Below are 22,368 nucleotides of genomic sequence, written 5' to 3' on the forward strand. Positions count from 1 at the left end.
CCCGTATTATGGATTTTAGAAAAGTACATTTCATGCAGTGTGTAACACAGCTCGAAGTGAATAAAATCATCCAACGTTGCAACGTTTTGGACGTTTTTGCACCGTGTATAAAGTTATTGTCTCTCAAAAGAAAGAGTCGAATCTGAATCACTGAAACGAGTCGTTTTTAAAACGAATCCCAATCCGCTCCATGTTGACGTCATCGTGAAATATTAGCATATTGCCCGCTCACTTGTTGGTCTTTTCGCGTTGGTCTGAAGATGCAAATTTATTCTTTGCCATTAGGTGCCGCTTTTCTGTAAAAAATCATATCGTTTCCTCGGTAACGCTGTACACAAAGCAGAACAGGCTCCAGGCTCATGATGAAATGAAAACGAGACCATCACCGTAGATTAGCATCAGGCAAAAGAGGGATTTGGAAAAAAATGAATCGTTTTGGAGACGTTGAGCAAGTAAGGTAAAAGTAAATGCATATTATAAGACAAAAGACAGTGAAAGTGTTTTTTTTTTACTTTTCATGCATGTCAACGTGTTGTTGGTGACTCCCAAAACCAAAATATGAACCATTCATAACCCATAATAGGGGCAATAAAAAATAAATAAAAAGTGCCTAGTTCAATAATTTTCTCATAGTTTTAATGCCCAAACAGGCCAAATGTGACAAGTAGCAACAAATAAATCTCAATATCATTATCATAATTTTATAATGGCCTATTTGGAATTCATATTGGAAACATTCCATTTTAGGTTAATTCAAATTACATTGCCAAGATGCACAATTTTACCAATTCAGTTAATGGCATTTTTGTTTTTCCAAAGTGAAAAAATAAAAATAAAATCAGGATTAATTTGCCTTTTAGATCAGATGTTGTGTTCCCCAGGTAGAGGGGTTATTTTGCCCCAGTGGTGTGGCAAGATGTCTCCCTTTCATATTTTTATTTTTTTGTGCCATGACAGCTAAGTTTTATATTGTTTCCATTTAATTCCCATTATGTATTGTGTGTGTGTGTTGGGTGATGCATAACTATCCTCCACATGCTAAACTTAAATGTATTACAGTTTACAGACATTGTTCTTAATTGGAGATTCCTCCCCATACCCTTAACACATATATAAGGGAGATGAGAGTGTATTCTCATTTATAGTGTGCATTTAGCAGGACGATATCCAGTGTGTTAAATGATGAAATAAATACGCTTGCCAATTTGGTTTTAATAGCACAAAGTAAAAAAAAAAAAAAAAGCAAAAACATATTTATTTATTTATGCAGAATATATATAAAATACGGCACTTGTATTAATATTTCCAAAAAGGATAAAATACTCAATCAACTATTCTGTAATTTTACAATTCAGTTGAAACTGAAAGACTACAGAATTCACATAAACACATTTAAAAACACCATTCTATGAATTATACAGTTGTGCCAAGTTTACACACCTATGTCTGCCACTGAAAAAAAACCCCATAAATAATAATAATATATTTTTTTAAATTTTATTTAGTACTGAATAAGATTTTTCACCATGTATGTTTACTTATATGCTAAAACACAAAATAATAACTGAATGTACAAGATGATATGGTTTGTAAGTGTCTTCTTGGTGTGTGTCCACTGAGTGGCAGTAGATGCTCATTTTCTCTGGTATCAGGTCTCATCACAGCTCTATGGGGATTCTCAACTGGTCTTCAAGGAGAGGAAGGGTAAGGGGTTGATGAATGCTCACTGATCTTCACTGAATTGTGGGCTGTTTTTCACTTTGTTCCAGACTGCTGTGTTTTTCTGTGTATTGATTCTGAAGTTAAAATGATGTGCTGTGTGCATTTAGTCACCGTATTGGCTGTTTAAACATGCTATTGTGTCGACAGTAGCTTATTCTATTTTTATTTACTATTGGATAATTATTATTTATTGTTGGATAACTCTCGTTGTTGTTGTTTTATTTATTTATTGAAAATTTGTTAGCTTTTGGTAATTTTTGGCCAATCCAACATCTTCTGCACATTTTACTCTAATAGTGCCTGACATTTTAACTCATGACATTCAGTGATGCTCAAGGCAAGACTTGTAAAACGTTTCCATGACCTCCAGACTTGAACATTGTAGCTCAGTAGCAAAAGGTGGATATCCTGATGCGATAAATAAGCTATAAAATAAGCCATGGACTTCCATGGCTACCTTCATCTGTTCGGTTAGCCTACTAACATTCTTCAAAATATCTTCTTTTGTGCTCAACAAAGAAGCGCCTACAGGTTTGAAACAGCTTGAGATTGAGTAGCCTAAATGATTAGGCTACAGAATTTTCCTTTTAGGCAGAACTATCTCTTTAATAATACAGTTCGATCAATATTTTAACATAGGTAGGCCTACGTGATTATTGACATTATGTTTTATGTGTAAAGCCAGAGGAGAATAGGTCCCCTGGTGTGTAACCCGACCAGGCGCCTTGTAGTCACTCAACCGGTGCAGTCCTCCGAGAAGAGTCCACACACTTTGGTGACGTAATGCCGCATAGATAGATATTCCTCTGTGAGAGAGACACACACTGCGCACGCGCAGTCTCCTCCTCGTTCCAGAGGGAATCATCGTGCGGCTTCATTGCTGGCGACATTCTCAACAGTTCATGAGCTGAAGACAGTTCCTCTGCGCTCCTCGTAATGGACTCTCAGAAAGTAAGTAGCAAACAGTTGCAGTGATTAGATATAATCGAAAAGCTGAAATGTCTCAGCGACCCATTATGATGATGGAATCATATTACTCTATCATGTCGCTTTTATACGCAGCACCGTTAATAATCGCCCGGCTCTGTAAATAGACCATGCTTTACATTCATACCAATGAAGCGAAAAACGAATATGCTATATTCACTGTAATTGTCAACTGTTCTTGAGGCCTTTATGAATTGACATTGGCGTATTAAAAATAGTGTTTGACCTGTGGCTGTATATAGGCAGCCATATTCATGAAGAGGATTTATATTAGACCGAATCTGACACACATGTGTTTTGTGTTGCCGGTTTTGAAAATGTTACATTAACGTCCCGTGTTATGCTACTTTGGACTGAGCCCTTGTTACATAACATAAATAGGCTATATATTCTGTGCTATACATTACATTAGCTCAACGTTGTGTCTCATTCTTTAAAATGTATTATGTTGTTGTAAGATACAGATTATGTAATGAGAGAGTAAAATAAATATAAAAAAATACAGGTTGCATAAGTTTAATATGTATGCTATAGGTTTTTGTAATTGCAGAGCGCCTGCGCTCTCATGTTTACTTAGTAAAAGTAGATAAAGAGATGGGAAGTGACATCAGGCAGGAATAAAAAGCTGTGCACATGAACAGAAACAGATCTCTAAACACACACATGCCATTTAATTCCTGCTTACTATGCTATTCTTCCACATTATGTTATGATAGCTGTGATGGACCTCTGAGGAAGCAGTCAAAGTCATCTGTGTCTTGAGTGTTTGCATAGGCGTGTTGCATCTCTGTATATTAATGAATGTTCTTACTCTGTGCTCAGCAGTATTAAATGCAAGTCATGTTGAGAAGTTTAACGTGGTGCGTAATTACTGATTATAATGCAGTTATTATTATGCATATTTTTTGTGGTCATGCTTTTATTATTGAATCAATTGGGAGAGTATTGTATATAAATAACCCTAGAAATACACACATGTGCATGCTTGCTGTATGTATCAGGGCTAATTGAGGAAGGGGATAGCACACAATGTGAGTGCAATTTTGACTGTATTGTCAGGAGGTTGGTCTTTGAAGGAGTCAGATTTAAAAGGCAATGCAGGGTGTAACGTAACATTGGACTTCAACGGGTGGTCGTTCTATTCACCTGCAACTTAAAATCCATCGCATCTGGAGTCCAGCAGTCAGAGGAAACATAAGGGATCAGATTGCAGCCCCTGAAAGTTAGATCAGGTTTACTGGCCTCCATAAACTCCTTAGTGATAAAGTGTAAGCATGTGAATCTGTTACAAAGGTGGATCTTATTGTTTGATGGTTTCTAATTCTCCACTTCAGGTTAAGGATGGTCAAAGAGCAAATTACAGATAGTTAGAACCATATCTGACTTATATGTCTGAACTAGGTCAGCTATGCCCTCTCATGTTTCCCTTTGCAGTTGGCTGTCAATAGTTTTGTGTTGACTAAGCTTAGAGTTGTGGAACTGCAAGCTGAATGTAACAGACAGACGCTTTCAAGTGTGTGAAATCTATAGCCATTTTAAAACTCATCTGAATGGCAAACATCCTCAACAGATCGAGACAAACACCAGTGCCAATATTCCTTTAAAGGGCCTGCTCGCATGTTATTTCTTTGTTGTTCTTCACACATCACATGCCTCATCGTCTCATGTTTCATCTCAAGCATGTTCTTCACTTCAAGATCTGTCACAACTTCTCTTTCATTGTGACTTTCAAAAATGTAATAGTGAGTATTTGGTAGCACTTTATTTTTATTACGTTACATGTAGAACTCACAGTAGTTTATGCATAATTACATGCAACCAACCCTAAACCAATCTGAAATCTTAAACAATATTGTAGCGGACTTGCTCTCCTCAGGAGTATTAAATGCAAGTCATGTTGAGAAGTTAATTAATATCGCTCTGTGCTTAGTTGTATAAATAAACTTTAACAAGAACACCTTTTAAATAAAGTGTAAACAAATATTTTTATGATTGATTTCCAAGGTAGAACAATAAAATCATCTGAAAAGTAGCAAAAATGTAGCATGAATGCACAATGGAAAAAAAAAACAGTATTGCTATAGATAGTATTACTGTGTTCTTCATATTACAACAAGTTGAATCCCCTAATTTGAGAAACATGATTTTGTGTATGTTGTGTCTGTTGTGTATCTATTGTGTAATCTTAAAGCAGTCTTTCTGGATTAGGCCTAGAAGCCTTTATCCTTAACTAGCTCTCTCTTCTGGACACGGACTATAGAGCGTGGTGTGGATTTGAGGGAATTAGGGACCGTCTGACCAAAATAGTGTGCACTACAACGTCATTCAGTCTTGACCCTATTGTTGACTTTGTGTATGTGTCTGTAGACTGCTTGAAAATGGTAATCTCTGTAAAGAGAGTTTTGCTGTGGCATAGCCTTGCGTATGAAGTAGTCTACATTACATATATTGCTTGTGCTACCTTTGTGCTAACTCCAATGTGTAATCTCCAAAATAATTTAATGAAACAAAATAACTGGCTAGTGGCTACCTCAGCAAAACAATTTCAGAGAAATATTTGTAAGTTTGTCTATACTTATAATATTATGATAACATATGTTTAGTATATAGGTATTTTATATTTAAATGAATCATTAGTTCATTGAGAGTGATTGTTCCTTCTGCTGAACTAATCCCTCAGCTTGCTTAATCATGGCATGCTTCTCTCTCACAGCGTCTGATCTGATAAGCTTTTACTCCTCTCTGTTATTCATGCATATTGGGTTTCTTCGACCAACGTCTCTTGCAAGCACTTGGAATTTTGTACAGAAACTTGTGGATGTAGTATCAGTAATTCAGTGTTGGTACTTGGTAGGGTACAGCAACAATAATTTTAAAAGTACCAGTTACATTTTTGTTAAACATTCTTCCCTAAATAAAATGACAATTCTGTCATTATTTATTCACTCTCATGTTGTTCCAAATGCATATTATATGTGTATGCTTTTGCGTTAGCGTATAATTGCTGTAGCTTGACAGAAAACAACAGAGACATTAAACAATAGCTCAGCTCATCCTCCATGAGGTTCACAGCTTCACACAGCATCAAACTATAACCCTGCATTCATTAATGCTTTAATGCATTAATAATGATAGACACCTCCTCTAAGGGACAAAATGGTCATTTATATCACTAGTTTCTGCCTTGACTTGTGGATCTTAAAAAAAAAAACAAACATCTTTTGCAAACAGCTACAGAATATGTCTGATTGGTTAACCCATAGGACTTCCAGATAGGCCTTATGGTTGGCCTCAAAAAGGCTGTGACAAAACATCAGATGGCTCAAATTCAAAGAATATGCCAGTGATTTTCAATCCTGCTCCTGGAGAGCCTGCCCAAAAAGGTTTAATACCAGCCTCAAATTTTCAAGTGATCCTAAGACCTTGTTTAAATGGTTCAGGTGTGTTTGATTAAAGTGGAAGTTAAATCAATGGGTCTCCAGGAGCAGAAAATAAGGTTATTTTAATAGGTCATAACTAGGGGTGTTCCGATCACAATCGGCCGATCGTTAATGCGCATGTCGTCAGTAAAGCCGGTTCTCTAATCAGTGGTAAATTTCCTCAGGTGCGTGATTTCACATAGAGCAGCTTTTACTACACAGAGCCGTTGTTAAACGTACAATATGGAATTTTTGGCCACCAGGGGTCACTCAATCAAAATAATAACATAAGACGTACTTTGATGACGTCGGGAAAGAGCGTAAGGCTCATGGGAGTTGTTGTTCATTGGAACACGCGCTCTGTCGCTCCCTATCATTCCTCACTCATTCTAACTTAGTATTTTGACAATCACGTCTTTTCGAACGGAGAGACGGTTTCAACGGCAACAATATAAACAAACGTTACTGCGCATGAGCGCTTTTGTGGACCTAACTTAACTTCCGGTAGACTTCCAAATAGAATCAATAACAACAGCCAAGTCCTTCTAGAGTAGATATTTTTTAATAACAAACAAAATGTTTGCTGCGTGGATCAGGCGGACTTAATGAAAATGCAAATTCATTATTTGCCAACAGGAGATGTTTTAAAGCATAGACATAAAGCTCGAGAAATAAAGTTTCCCCAGTGACAGCTGTAAACGAAACAGAGCTGGTACGCTCATACGCTGCTATCAGACATATAACATGCAAGTCTTTCTTCAGAAATACAGCGATATAAAAACACCTGTGCCTCGTTTTGCAATTTTAAACATAAAAATGTAAGGAATTATTATTATGAAACGTGCAGTAAGTAACGTTACTCATGTTTATTCAATGAAGCCTTTTTGAAAAAAGATCAGTTTTAAAATTGTGGCGAGTCTCCAAAAATAAATAAATGTATGGGAAACACACCCCGCAGCACAACCACCTGAGCCCAACTTCAGTCTACTCATCACCTTGCCTTTAACTGCGTTTGTAGAAGGCACTGCAGCCAGACCGATATACACGACCGTGTGCCCAATGAAACCGTCTATATGAATTATGAGACCCCTATCAAATCAATATTCCATCTAGCTAGTATTAATATATGTTAAAAAACATGGTCGCCTTACTTTAATAATTATAATTACGTTATACTATGATATCGAACAAGTTAGAGAACTGCATTTGAAGCTACTTTATTCAGCTAAATATAGAACAAATGTAGATTTACATGAGAGCTAGTCCGTCTGCGTTTTACACAAGACATCATCGTTTCACTAAATATACGGATAGATACAGTTAGCTGAATGGATGCATGAGTTACCTGTTTATCAGAATGCAAGCGAGTTCGGCATCTCTCTGTAGTTTCAGCTTGTCACGAAGCTCTCTCTATCTTTGGAAATGCAACTCCAATATTTCCCCGTGTCTTGTTGCTTCTCTTGTCCCAAAACCATCTCGGGTCATTTATTTCACCCGTGCGTTTGCGCTTCACAGAACGTGCAGGCAAAGCATAATCATGATCCATAACTAAGTTATTGATTGAGGTTTAAATACGAATATAAACAATATAAATATAAAATATAACAGTCTCGATCAAGGCTACTACTTTTTCTTCTTCGTCTCGTCTTTGTTTCTGTTCACCTTTGTATTTGGCAGTTCCGCAGGAAGTTAGATAAACTAGAGGGGTCAAAGTTTATATGACGCCATAGACAGGCTACAAAACGGAAATAAAGAAACGTGCCGTGTCTTCTAATTAAACTATAATTTTCTCCGGATTTGAAAGTTCATGGAAACTGTCGGGATGATGTAAGTACACAACTAAAAAAATATATATAACATAGAAATAGTGATTTCCGCTATTTTTAAAGCAGAAAAATTACATATTGCGCCTTTAACTTAGAAGATGCGCAAATAAATGCTGAAAATGAACGTGGATTTGCGCAGCTTCTCAGTTAACAATTGCCGCATTTCCACCGAAATTACCCGGAACATTTGTACCAGGAACTTTTTTCCCCAGGAACTATTTTTCCCCCGGACCTGCTGCTCTCTGTGTTTCCACCGTGGTCTAAGTACCTGGAAGATTAGGCAAATAGACTGGTGACGTAGATCTGCGCACGTTTCTCAATAAAAAGTGCGCTGATTTTGGACGTGCATCCTCGGTAGTTCAGACTTTGCCCATTCGAATCGGGAGTGTGATGTCCACGATGACTCAAGTCCGGTAATTCTGCAAACAGCAGCGTACTTGATAACTTCAGTCAGCTCGCCTTGACTACTGCAATTTTTCTCACTGTACATTTACAATAAAACGAAATATGATATCAAATACCACTGCCTCCTTTCGTTTTCATTTAAACATAATAACAGCTGCGAAATGTGTGTATATACGTTACAGCCAATGAAACGTACAATGAAACGAAATATTATATAAATTTGCCTTTTTTATTTTCGTTTTAACATATAGATAAAATTAATACAGACCAAAGATTACCTGTTAGATTTACCCAAAACTTCATAATATTTTATGTTTAACCACTAAAGAGACATCAGAGCCAGCAGCACATATCAGAAGGTCTAGCCGAGGAGAGGTGACTCTCGGCGGATACATGAGGACTGAGCTCCCGCTGATCGAGTGGAGCTCACCGTCCACAAGACCGGCGAAACACATTTAAATAGGCGCTGTCTTTAAAAATAAACCACAGATTTGAGTTTTAAACAACTACATTCTCGCCTTAAATACTTTTAAAATTAAATTTCATGACACAATAACAGTAATATTTTGAAAATGTTGATCCGAATAAATGGTGCGTGAACTCAACCAATGAGGATGTTTAGCGCCCAAGTCCCGCCCCCGAAAGTTCTTGAACTTTGAAAAAGTACCACCTCGCACTAGGGACTTTCTGAGGGGCATTTCTTTACCCGGAACTTTATTTAGTTCCTAATGGCTCTGTATAGTAACAGCTGCTCTATGTGAAATCACTCACCTGAGGGAATTTACCGCTGATTAGAGAACCGGCTTTACTGACGAGATGCGCATAAAGATCGGCCAGTCGTGATCGGAGCACCCCTAGTCATAACTTCTGGAGAGAAGTAGTTCAAACACTCGACGGACGCTGAAAGCTACTGTGCACACTAACAGAGAATTTGAAAAGCTGTGTGTTTGATTTTATGCATACATTAAGGTGGGATGGGAGAACTAGGGAAGATGTTGCTCATTTCCTTGGCTGAAGTTGCTTAGGTAGTTAAAAAGTAAAAAGAGTGGCAAGGTGCAGCAGGTGGAGGATATTCACCTTAAGATACAGGAAGGCTCTGGATGTGGTTGAGCTGCTATTTGTGGATGATGCTGTAGCGTACAGCCGTGCACCTGGGTGGTTTGCAACCGAGTGTGATAAAGTTCTAGGATATCATCATTAGCAGGCTTAGCCCTCAGTGAAGATGTGATAATTTTGTTGTCCTTTCGCTTCTTAACAAGAGCAAAAGAAGGAAATATTGGGTCCATCCAATCTAGAGAGGAAGGAGAGTTCCCCCTCCTTATTAAGGAGTGGCAGGATTATCAGAGGTGATTCAAAGTTAACTTGTAAAAATGTTTTTTTTTTTTTTAAACAGTTGTTGCCAAAGTTTTCCTTTGGGGACATAATTTGAAGTTGGAAAAAGGTAATAAATTGTAATATATAGCAGTATATGGTCTTTCAGCCTCTGCTGATACCCAGCCCTACCGAGAACCGGTACCTTATTGCAGTGGTTCCCAACCTTTTTCCTTGGGGCCCCCCCTATGTACATATTTAACAATCCGGGACCCCCCCCATATATATATATATATATATATATATATATATATATATATATATATATATATATATATATATATTATGTATACTAGTGCTGGGAAAAAATGTATCGCATCCAAAATAAAAATGTTTGTGTTTGCATATTATATATGTGTGTACTGTGTATAATTATTTTGTATATATAAATACACATATATGCATGTATATATTTAATATTTTTATTTATTTATATATAAATTATTTATATTATATATAATATAAATTATGTATTACTGTATATACAGTATATACATGCAAAAAAATTAAATTAATACATGCATATGCGTGTATTTATATACAAAATAATTATACAGTTCACACACACATATATTATGCAAACAAAAACTTTTATTTTGAATGCAATTAATTTTTTTCCCCAGCACTAATATATATATATATATATATATATATATATATATATATATATATATATTAAGGGGTTTAACGGTTCACAAAATTCACGGTTCGGTTCGATATTAAAACTAACATAATAAAGTGTGATATTTTTTGCTTTGAGTAATTCTGGAGCTATAATTTATTCTTCTTATGTGCATATAAAACAAAACAGCTTCTTGGAAAAAATGAAATATTGTAGTAGTTATAAACCAAGGTTTATTTTATTTCAGATTAACATTTGAGGGCAGCAATTGTATTCATAATGTCAAAATAAAACCGACGTAATGTTACTTGAAGGGATTATAGCCTACTTTCATGGTTGCAGTTAGTGTTACTACAGTAAATACATGGTGAATGTTGCAGATCTGGACACTGGATAGTTTATTCACGGCACAATGTTTCTTCCTGGTTTCCACATGCTGTTTGATCCGTTAATAACAGAGAAATGTGAATGTTTCTCTCTAGATCTTGCAGCAATGTTATTACTTCTGTGGCAAATTCAAATGCTTTCTTTACTGGATCTCTTATTAGCGCTGTGTAGTAACAGCATCGTATGATCACGATCGGCTCGCGCTGCACTGGTCCAAACTGATAAACGGTCCATCAACCACACAATAACGAGCAGTTTCGTTCCGCTTGCATTATGTTTGCCATTTGATGTTGGGCACTGTTGTGGTCGCGGCGACGTATCTTACATTATGAGCGCGCTTGCCACGCGCAACGCGCCTACATTTGAAATAACGAAATTGTAATTGATATCGGCATTGTTAGCATATGATTTTTTTAAAAACTTTGAAAAAATATTTTTATATAAAATTATTAGTAGAACATTTTATGCATCTTTATTCACCTCAAAGCATATCCGCTCCCGCGCCCCCCCTGTGAACTCTGGGGACCCCAGGTTGGGAACCAATGCCTTATTGGACTGGTACGTAACTGGGTCAATCCTGGACAACGATAAACTCCAGACAAACATTACTGTTATTGATATTTTCATTGTTTTAGCTAAGTATACTTCAATGTTTATGGCGAATTATAAGCTGCTGCTTGTCATTTTCCTTCACTAAATGATGTGGACAATGTTTGCTCGACGTGTGATATCATTCATGTGTTTGCATGCAATCAGTCATGGTGGCAAGAGTAAAACATTCAAAAGTGTGGGCTCACATTACAAAACTAAGTGGCACCAGTGTCAGATGCAATATATTCGGGCTGTGTATTGCCAAGAATCTGACGGTACGATATGTATTACGATACCAGGGTTGCGATATTATATGTTGCGATACTGTAAGCAAGGTGATATATTGGGATATTTCTTATTTTAGGAATAATATATATTGTAAGGAGAGTTGTCATTAAGAACACTCCACCATATGCAAACCTTAGCAATAAATAAATAAATGAAAATTGTTTAACCAGAACATAGTGTGATCTGCATTTGCAATAATCAGTCCCTGTAACATTCAACATTATTGAACCATTTTTTGTGATTCCTTAGTTATCTTAGTCAACATCTAATTGTGTTAGTACTGTCAAAAACACACACAGTTTACATATAAACACAGTTATATCTAGTTGAGCGAAAAACGGATGCGTGCAACTCTCTAAATCGACAGTACTAAACATGATGCTGAGGTATAGTTCACTCACAAATTTAAATTCTGTCATTATTTACTCACTGTCATGTTGTACCAAATCTGTATTAATTTGTTGTGCTGAACACAAAATAAGATATTTTGAAGAATGTGGAGTTGTTTAGGGAGTGGAGTTGCTGGTCCCCACTGACTTTGATAGTTGGAAAAAAATATGTAAGACTAGGGATACAACGATATGAACATTTTGGCCAATACCGATAACCGATATTCTTTAAATATGAAAGCTGTTGGCCGATAAATCTAAATCCACATTTGTACATAGTTTTTGAGAGCCTGATTACCAAAAAAGTCTCATCATTAAAAGGCATTAAACACTTCAACATAAATAAAAAATAAAGCAGCCTTACAAATAAATAAAATAATGCTTAAATGGAAAATGAAATGGAAAAAAAAAGGCGATAAGACGATGGAGTGTGTTGAAAGAGGCCCAGCATGTAAGGACTATAGCCAAAGTTATTGTCAAAATCATTAAATATTGTCATTAATAAGAGTATTTGTCAATCTAATTAATGTAGACCTGTTATTTTCTGGCTATTATTGTTAGGTTGCTTTTATTATTAAATTATTATGACAATTCATTTGCTTCGCAACAATTTCATAGCGCGTCACCGCATAACTGACACGTGAGTGAAAAGGTTTTAAAAATGTCTTTTAAAACAGGTTTATTATAACCTACAATGAATTATAGTCCTAAAGCCTAAATAAAATTTTTACACTTCACAATTTTAACACTTTTATGCACCAACTTTCATAAGCAACTTGTTCAACACGAAAAATGTTTCTTCTCATTGTTTTCAACTATGTTCGGGCCACAAGATAAACATTAAAGAAATAAATTAAAACAGTTATATGTCAGATACCACATATTAGGAGATTCGTCTCTCGTCGTCTCTGAATATGTGCTGTTAATGTGTGCGTCGTCAGATGCCGAAAGTGCGGTCGGTTTTTACTTTCACTATCATGGTGAAAGATGTTCAGAGGCATAAGTTTGACTTGCACAAAGTTTGCATGTTGCTTTCACGGTTTAAAACAGAAGTAGCCTATTTCCAATATTGCAATGCACCTGCGCTACAACCTGAATAGTCAGATGTGTTGTGGACACGGTCTGAACGCGCTGAAACACAGCAATAAAACCCAAATCATTCACAACTTTTTTTTATAACAGAATGAACACTGGTAAACTGAAGTGCTGCCAGCTTATTTAACACAGGGAAATGCATCATATTTTAGATATTTATACAACATAAATATAATATTACAACTTATATATATACAAAAAGACCAAATGCACACGTGAACTCGAACTAAGTTACATGCTAATCATAATGTGTAACTTCTGTTGTGGATGCGCTCTTGGCTCTTCCCGCAACAACGCGCTGAAACACGGAAACCAAACCAAACTAATTCATAAAGTTTTATTATAATAGTGTTCTCATTATAATGTTATATATATGACAATCTCAATCATAGTTATTAATGTTGTAAGCTGCTGTTTGGGCTGTGTGCGCTGAGCTAAAGATGATAACCACTGTAGCGATGTGCAACAGTGATCGAGTACTCGAGTACTCAACCGCGACAGCGACAGCGATGATCGATCACGTAAACGATGATCGAAATTATTATTATTATTTTTTTTTTTTTATTGGTTATGGCAGCACGTTGGGTGGCGCCCTGATCTCTGATTGGTTAGCTTCCCACTTGACGCCTCAAAAGACGTAAGAAGACAGATAATCATGGCCTCAAAGTCACGTAGTGATGGCTGGCTTCCCTTTGAGAAGAACTATGAAAATAGAGTTCAGGGTAAGCTGTGCAGCGCAAGCTGTCACACACATCTACAACAAATACAATGCGCTATCATCTAAAATGTGTACATAAAATATCTGGCGATAACAGAGCGGCAACTCAGACGAGCATTGAATCAACTGCCGTAAGACCTAAATGCAACGCAGGCAGAACCGAGAAGACGACAAAGCTATTCGCTGAAATGGTGGTGAAAGATTTGCTGCCCATTAGTTTCAGGGACAGAGAAGGTTTACTTGTCCAGTACCTGGCTGTTCCTGCAACATCTGTTCCAGCGGAGCGAATTTATTCCACTAAATGTGAACAGGCTGCACACTCGGCTCTTATCTGAGCACATAGACCGACTTATCTTTTTGAATAGACATTTGAATGTTTCACCGGTCGTGGTAAATATAATATCCTTTTTTTTTTTATAATTATTATTTTAGTTTTGAGAATTAGCCATAATTAAAATATCTAGGCTATTTGGTCTCTGTTTTATACCTTATAATAGTTGTTTGGTTAAACTTGGTGAACTTTTTTCTTTATCTTTTAAAAACTACGTTTCACCGCTGGATCAAAATATGCTGCTAAAGTTATACTGGAAGACAATGTTTTGTTAAAAAAATGCAGTTGAATAAAGTAGCTAAAAAAGAAAAAGTATCTTTGTGTGTTAATTTTTAAATCAAATAATGAAATGGTCTTTATAAAATACACTGGATATATTTGTAGCCTAATTACAGTAAACATATTCGTACAGATTTATATTCGTACAGAAAATTATTTGTTTGTCATAGTTTTTATCTATATTTTAAATCGTATTCAATTATTTAGCGATAATCAGTGATTTCCATGCTGTTAAATAATATTTTGGTTGATCAGAATGTGCAAATTGAATACAAAATATTAGAATACATAAAAAAATAACGATAGTGTGAATTTATTGTACTTTCGTGTTTGTAAAGCGCAATCCGAGTTACACTTTCGGTCAAGTTCACATCTGCATCGTCAAATTTTTTTCAGATAAAAGTTGCAAGAGCTAGTGTCTGATTAATTAACATGTTATCAATTATGCTGAAATCGCTGCATATCAGCGATTCGTTTCATGCTCATAAGCAATGCCCGATAATGGTATTGCTCTTAAATGTTTTATTTTTCTATTATTATTGTTATTATTTTATTATTGATGTTATAATAATTCAGCCAAGCTTTTTTTTTCGTCATATTTGTGGGCATAATGTAATTCATATGGCTTCGAACCAACTGATTGGTTTGATCTGATTTATATGCATAGAATAAACACAATATTACAACGTACAATTGCACAAAACCGTAAATGCACAAGCAAACTTAACTGTGCTAGTCGTGTGGATCTGTTGCAGATGCGCTTTTCTCTTAACAATGTGCTAAAACACGGGCGAACAAAGATTCTGTTACATTATTTTACAGTAGCTAATAATCTCATTATCATATGATAGACTTGCCCTGCACATGTTGCAGTTCACCGTATTTTCATTTTCGAAGTGTTTCCAATGATATTTCAAGCAATTAAAAACCATCATGATGAACAGTGCGCATCTGAAGTGTCTCTGCAGGACCTAATGCATTATTTATCGGCTCTAAGATATCGTCCAAATTCTCTAATTGGTTCGATAATGATAACAGAAAAATTAACATTTATCCGCCGATATCGATATGGTGGCCGATATATCGTGCATCCCTATGTAAGACATTGGGAACCAGCAGCTGTTTGGTTACCCACATTCTTCAGAATAACTTTTATGTTCAACAGAAGAAAGAAACTGATTCAGGTTTAAAACAACTTGAGAGTGAGTAAAGGATGGCACAATTTTCATTTTTGGGATTAACTACTCCTTTAACGTTAATAAAACACAAAGAGAAAAATAACTCACTGCTCTTGACTGAAGAACATTAAAAGAGTTGCTAAAGTTCAGCAGTAATAAAATAACTTGAAACTTTCAACAACTTTTCACATATCTTTTTGCACCAAATACTATCAATAACAGCATTGATAAGCACCAGTATCGATAAGAAGTATCAGTATCGATAAATTTTAAATGATACCCATCCCTAGTAGCAAGTACATACTTGCTCTGCAGTCTAAGACAATCTAGTCTTAAACTAGTCTAGTACTAGTAGTCTAGTAGTAATCTATTACTATAAACTATGTTCTCTATGCTAATATGGTATTGTCCGTCAACAGTCGTGGGGGTGGAGAATGTGCAAAGTGATGTAACTTTTTTATAGATGCTGTGAACAAAGCCTTGTTCTGCGACACTGCTTATAATTCAAAAAATAGGAGTGGGAGGAAAAGTGAATTTTGCATTAAAGGTCCCCTTTAAGATGCTCTGAATTACAGCAACTTACCTGATTCACGAAGTTACTGCATGACAAGCTTCCCCTCTCGCTTATTTTCCTCCTTTGACCAGAGGATTGTCCCTCCACTGAAATTTGATTAGCTTTGCATATAGCCATGTCACAGAAACATGCAGCAGTGGCATTACTGCACTTCTGCTTAAAGGGTTAGTTCACCCAAAAATCTAAATTATTTCATTAATAACTCACCCTCATGTCATTCCAAACCCATGAGACCTCCGTTTATCTTTGGAACACAGTTTAAGATATTTTAGATTTAGTCCGAGAGCTCTCAGTCCCTCCATTGAAGCTGTGTGTACGGTATACTGTCCATATCCAGAAAGGTAATAAAAACATCTTCAAAGTAGACCATGTGACATCAGAGGGTCAGTTAGAATTTGTTGAAGCATCGAAAATACATTTATAGCAAAAATAAAAACAAAAATAGCAAAAACTACGACTTTATTCAGCATTCTCTTCTCTTCCGGGTCTGTTGTGAGATTTCAAAACACTGCAGTTTAGTGATATCCATTTGGCGAACGAATCATTCGATGTAATCGGATCTTCTTGAACCAGTTCACCAAATCGAACTGAATTATTTGAAATGGTTTGCGTCTCCAATACGCATGAATCCACAAATGACTTAAGCTGTTAACTTTTTTAACATGGCTGACACCCCCTCTGAATTAAAATAAACCAATATCCCGGAGTATTTAATTTACTCAAACAGTACACTGACTGAACTGCTGTGAAGAGAGAACTGAAGATGAACACCGAGCCGAGCAAGATAACGAACAAACGATTGACTCATTCTCAAGTCAAGAACCGGTTGCATCGGTTTTCGGATCACCAGTAGTTCTTTTTGCGATGATTGCCCTTGATTCAAGTCTTCGGTTTGCCTAAGCTCATTACATTAGCACAGAATCAGTTCAGAATCAATCACCAAAAAAAAAAACAGTTCGGTTCCGATGCTCTGTGTGTCGGTCTGCTTCACACTGAATCACACATGCGCAGTATCATCAGCTCCTCGGCTCACGAATCGGATGTGTCCGACAGAAACGATTCTTGAGTTGAGAACGAATCAATCTTTCATTCGTTATCTGGCTCGGCTGTGTGTTCATCTTCAGTTTTCTCTTCACAGCAGTTCAGTCAGTGTACTGTTTGAGTAAATGAATTACTCCGGGATATTGGTTTGTTTTAACTCAGAGGGAGTTTCTGACACAATAAAAAAGTTAACAGCCTAAGTAATTTGTGGATTAATGCATATTGGAGACGTGAACCGTTTTAAACAATTCAGTTCGATTTGGTGTACTGGTCCAAGAAGATCCGGTTACATCGAATGATTCGTTCGCGAACCGGATATCACAAATTGCTTTGTTTTGAAATCTCACAACAGACCCGGAAGAGAAGAGAATGATGAATAAAGTCATAGTTTTTGCTATTTTTGGACCAAAATGTATTTTCAATGCATCAGAAAAAATGGTTCACTAGAGAGCAAATTAATGCCAGTGTATCAGATAAAATAATACATCTGTGCTGCACACTTCAAATTACCAACTCCTATCTCTTATAGCTCCCTGTCTGGAGGCAGTTATTGACCTGGCATAAAAATTTGTCAGTTCCGTCAGGGTTTATTAATGTCTGTTTGGTGGTATTAGTTTTTAAAGACGATCTCTATTGTATTTCTGTTTTGCATAGCAAATAAAAAACAGTGTTATTCCTCAAGCAGAGCATCTGAGAAGTTTCCACATGAGTTGCCATATGGGACACAGTGAACAAGCCTTAGAGGACATATATATTAAATAGGTCAAAATTCCTCTGCTTTATTACAGAATGGCATAGCAATAGCCAATGCATATGCATTTATTTAAAGAATATATTAAAATATTAAAATAGACTTTGGAGAAAATTTGGATAATGCAATGATGTGACATGGGATGCAATTAAAGATGGTCTTTTTCTATTCTTCACTGCAACTTTGCATCACTAGGTATTCTGTTTACAAGTATAACACAAAAGTAGTGTGTTTTTGACTCACAGACAAAGCTGAAAGCGATTGAAAATGTATAGATGAGCCCTACAAATAAATGAGCATCAGTATGATTTGTTTGTTTGCTTTTTGCAGGATGCCTTACAGAGGATAATTGCCACATTAGCAAACAAAAATGAGGAACTCCAGAATTTCATTGAAACGCTGAATCACACTTTTGGTCGAGTTCAGGTGAGTACACTAAAAGCACTCTAAAATTAAGTTACGATATTTCTAATCCTGTTGTCTAGTAACAAACGTCATTACCAAACTTGTTTTATTCAATAAAAAAATTAGTCCCATATTCTCTCATTTTTTCGACTTTTCATTATAAACATGATGTATAGAAATTTGTTCATCTCTGATGATGTTTTATCTCATAATTATTAATATGCATCTCCATTTTTATGTAATATCATTATTTAGTAGCATTGGAAAGTTGCCTAGTCTTTTTAAAATATGAATGAGGTTAGTTTACATTGTTACTGCAAGTTGCTGGTAGTGTGAGTGGAGTTGGCAAAAAAAAAGAAAAAAGTTTGAATTACTTTAAGAGTAATGGTGATAATCTGATTTTGGTTTCCCTTCATTTTGAAATTTTGTCATGTTTCAGGACAACTCCACACAGGTGGTGTCAGATTTAGAGGAGGAATTTGACACGCTTTACTCCATCCTGGATGAGATGAAGGAGAGTATGACAAACACCATCAAACAGGAAACAGTCCGGAAATCACATGAGCTTCAGGTAACACTCAAACTACTTTGGGAATGGCCCATGTATATGCACATAGTAAATCCCTAAAACAATGTAGAACCAATATAAGAAGTAATTCAAAATGTTTTTTTCCATATTGATTCTAATACCGATTCCTCTTAAAGGATAGTTCACCCAAAAATGAAAATTACCCCATGAATGCCACTCTCTTGTGAATTTATGCCAATTAAGAAGCTAGAGATTAAGGTTATAAAGTTTTGAAAATATAAATTTTTCCTATACAAATGCAGTTTAGAAGGCCTTTATTATCCCATGGAACCACGTAGAGCACGTTTTATGATGGATGGATGCACTTTTTTGGACTTCACTGGCATTATAAAGCTTGGAAGAAATTTTAATATTTCTCTGGTTGTATTAGTCTGAAAGAAAAAAGTCATATACACCTAGGATGGCTCGAGGGTGAGTAAATCGGGGGTAATTTTCATTTTTGGGTGAACTATCCCTTTAAACTGAAGGTTTGTAATCATTGATTTATCCTTTAATTTTTAGACTTTAAAATACAATTGTATATTGATAGAATACAGTTTCTGTTTGTCATTTATTAACGACAATTAGAAATTGGACTAATCTTATAATAACTTTGGATTCATATACAATTATAGCAATCGTCATGTAAACGTATTATAATAAATGATAATAGATGCCACATACAGGTTCATATTTATGAAGTTTGAACTTATTCCAGGGGATGTTGTTCTGTGACACCATTAGAAACACTCAGAAAGTCAGCAGATATGAAGATCAGCATTAGTATTAGGAGCATCAACACTGTGTATCTGTCCATGTTATCCCTAATTTAATAAACCATTTGCAGTTTCGTTATCAGTTGTCGGCTCCCAGGAAAGATGTATTTTTTAATTAATATATATCAAGAATATAGCCTATATTTATCACAGAAATTAATGCATTGTTTTCCCCAGCCCTATTCTTATATGCTTATAAAATAACACCAGCACTGTGCTCATATTTCAAGCAGGATCATAACTTTGATTGCATGTGCATGCAGTCAGTGTTTTTGTTTTAGGTTTCTGGTAGGCGTGTGTGTAGTTGGCTTTGGTTGGGCTGGTGATGTCATGGTGCTGTAATGGCAGTATTGTGCCCAGCCCTCTAAGTCCACTGAACAGGAACAATACCAGAGAGAGAAATGAGCTCAGATAAGCTATTAGCATCAGCACCCTTCCCATCCTTAACTGCATAATAGTACGTAAACACACCGGCTACTGTTTATTACTGACAGCTGCAGGAACCGTTATAGGGTTCTTCTTTATAAGCTTTCTGTTATCCGTAGCTTCTGTGTGTCTTTTATGTTTATCTATTTCTTCATTTTAGACAAGGCAAGTTTATTTATATAGCACATTTCGGACACAAGGGCAATTCAAAGTGCTTTACATGAAAGTAAAATAATCATAAAAAAGTAATAATAATCACACAAATAAAACAAGGAATTGAAAAACTTATTTATACGTTTTATCACTTTTTTTTGTCCACATGAATCACTCTTATACACCACTGTTGAGCAAAATTGAGTTTTGGTGGCACCCGTTTTTTTGGTATAACACCTAAACAAATTTCATATTTTTTATGTCAACTTCAAATTTGGAACACAACTTATGTAGACATGGCTTTAATTTTATAGCAATTTTGTATTATAAAATAAAATAAAAATAGTACAATACATTTTCTTTACAGTAAATGTAAACTTCTATAACTTTTTAATAGTTTCATTTGATTAAATGATTTTACTTCTGCAATAATCTGCTAACTGTTTTCTTTAAAAAGAAATCAACCTTAGGTCTGTTTTCAAAAGCGTTCATGAATGATAATAATTTAAGTCTGGATAGTGCACTTTCTCGTGAATTTTCAAAAATGGGGATGACAGTTAAGGGGTTAAAGGCTTGTCAGGAATCAGCCCTTTATGATTGGCTTACATCATGGCATAGGAAAAAGTATCAATGCCCCCTCGCTATTGCATGTGAGTGTTTTGACAAAATGATAAAAAGAAAAAAGAAAACAGTCATTTCCAGACAAAGCATTATGGAATCATTTATTTACAGTTTGTGAGGCAGCCGCAGTCAGATCTAGTACCGCTTCATCTACAAATGTTTCTTTTTGGACTCTCCACATCATGACCCATTTAAATAAAGTATACATAGAAAGTGTGCAAAAATATAACATTAAACCATTTTCTATAGTTACATTTACTGAAGCTGTCATTCAGGTTACTGAAGATTTACATGTGAGCTCACCGAACTTCCATCCGAGTTCTGCACTGTCACGAATACTCCCATTTTAATCAATTAATTGGCTTACTCTGCACGGTAAATCTGTTATTTACACTGTGTTCCCTTTTTAAAATAGGAGTTTTCATGAGAATGCAGTAGTTTGGGATGTTCAGGGAGCTTTGTCAGGGAACAAACTTTTGGTGTAGTGAGCAGATTTCTTCTAGTTCTGTGGACATTTATGGTAATGCTTTTTTTAAGTTGTGTCATGTTTCTCTTCAACTGATTTTTATGCTCAAGTAAAAGTGTAATGTAAAGCAGGAATCTGTGGATCAGACAACTTAAGCCTCACACTTGAAAGATTTGAGGAATCTTAACAGCTGGATGACTCGTATCACAACCGTGAAATTTATCTTGCTCAATAACAACAATGACAGTTTCTGTGGACGGCAGATGTGAGACAGGTCTTTAATCCAGGCACAAGTGGTCACTGAAGATGCATTGGAGACAAATGCAATTGACAGTTTGTTTCAACTGTTCACTTGTGATTGGATCACCCAAAGTAGATTCAGGTCTTAACAGGTCCTTAGTGGTCAGATTTTTCAGTGAGTTGCATTGATACAGTAGTGGTCTTTATAGGTGAGTCATTGAATAATTCACTTAACTGATTTGCCCTGAAATATACATTAATTCAGGAACACAGATCATTTCAAAATCACTAATAATGATCAAACTTTATCTCTTCTCCAGAATCAGCTGACCCAAAGCACCAATGCATTAGAGAGTGCAGAGGAACTTTTGGAGTTTGCTAATAATGCGCTGCACATTGCAGATGAGGAGGAATTCACAAAGGTAGATGCTTGATGTTTTACACAAAGGATACTTGCAACTTAAAACATTTTCAAATTTTAATAACATTTTCTGTGGCTCATTTAAAAACCGCAAGCAGAGAATGCCAAGAATTAAACTAGGACTGTACATACTAATCCTTATTGTCTGAAACTTTATTTTTCTTCTAAGCAATGCTAATGCAAAAAAACTGAAGTCTATATTTCTATAATCTGTTCATTAAATATGAATCTATTAAAAACTAATGTGTATATATAAAAAAAAACAATCTGTTAAATTGCTCTCATCAACCTGTGCTTTATATGTTTAAGATCCTGATT

General features: G+C 35.7%; 1 protein-coding gene across 4 annotated transcripts in view; it reads left to right on the plus strand.

Annotated features, from left to right (window-relative positions):
* The first annotated feature begins 2,573 nt into the window (after positions 1-2,573).
* Positions 2,574-22,368, plus strand: part of fsd1l (fibronectin type III and SPRY domain containing 1-like) — a 34,597-nt gene continuing 14,802 nt past the window's right edge. For all 4 annotated transcript variants that reach the window (XM_026259950.1, XM_026259951.1, XM_026259953.1 and 1 more), the window contains exons 1-4: positions 2,574-2,673; positions 18,305-18,400; positions 18,819-18,950; positions 21,950-22,051. In XM_026259950.1, coding sequence (XP_026115735.1) covers positions 2,659-2,673; positions 18,305-18,400; positions 18,819-18,950; positions 21,950-22,051 — 345 coding nt within the window. In that variant the 5' untranslated portion in view covers positions 2,574-2,658. The remainder of the gene's footprint in view (positions 2,674-18,304; positions 18,401-18,818; positions 18,951-21,949; positions 22,052-22,368) is intronic.

This window comes from Carassius auratus, unplaced genomic scaffold (assembly GCF_003368295.1).
Source record: "Carassius auratus strain Wakin unplaced genomic scaffold, ASM336829v1 scaf_tig00215316, whole genome shotgun sequence".
NCBI lineage: Eukaryota > Metazoa > Chordata > Actinopteri > Cypriniformes > Cyprinidae > Carassius > Carassius auratus.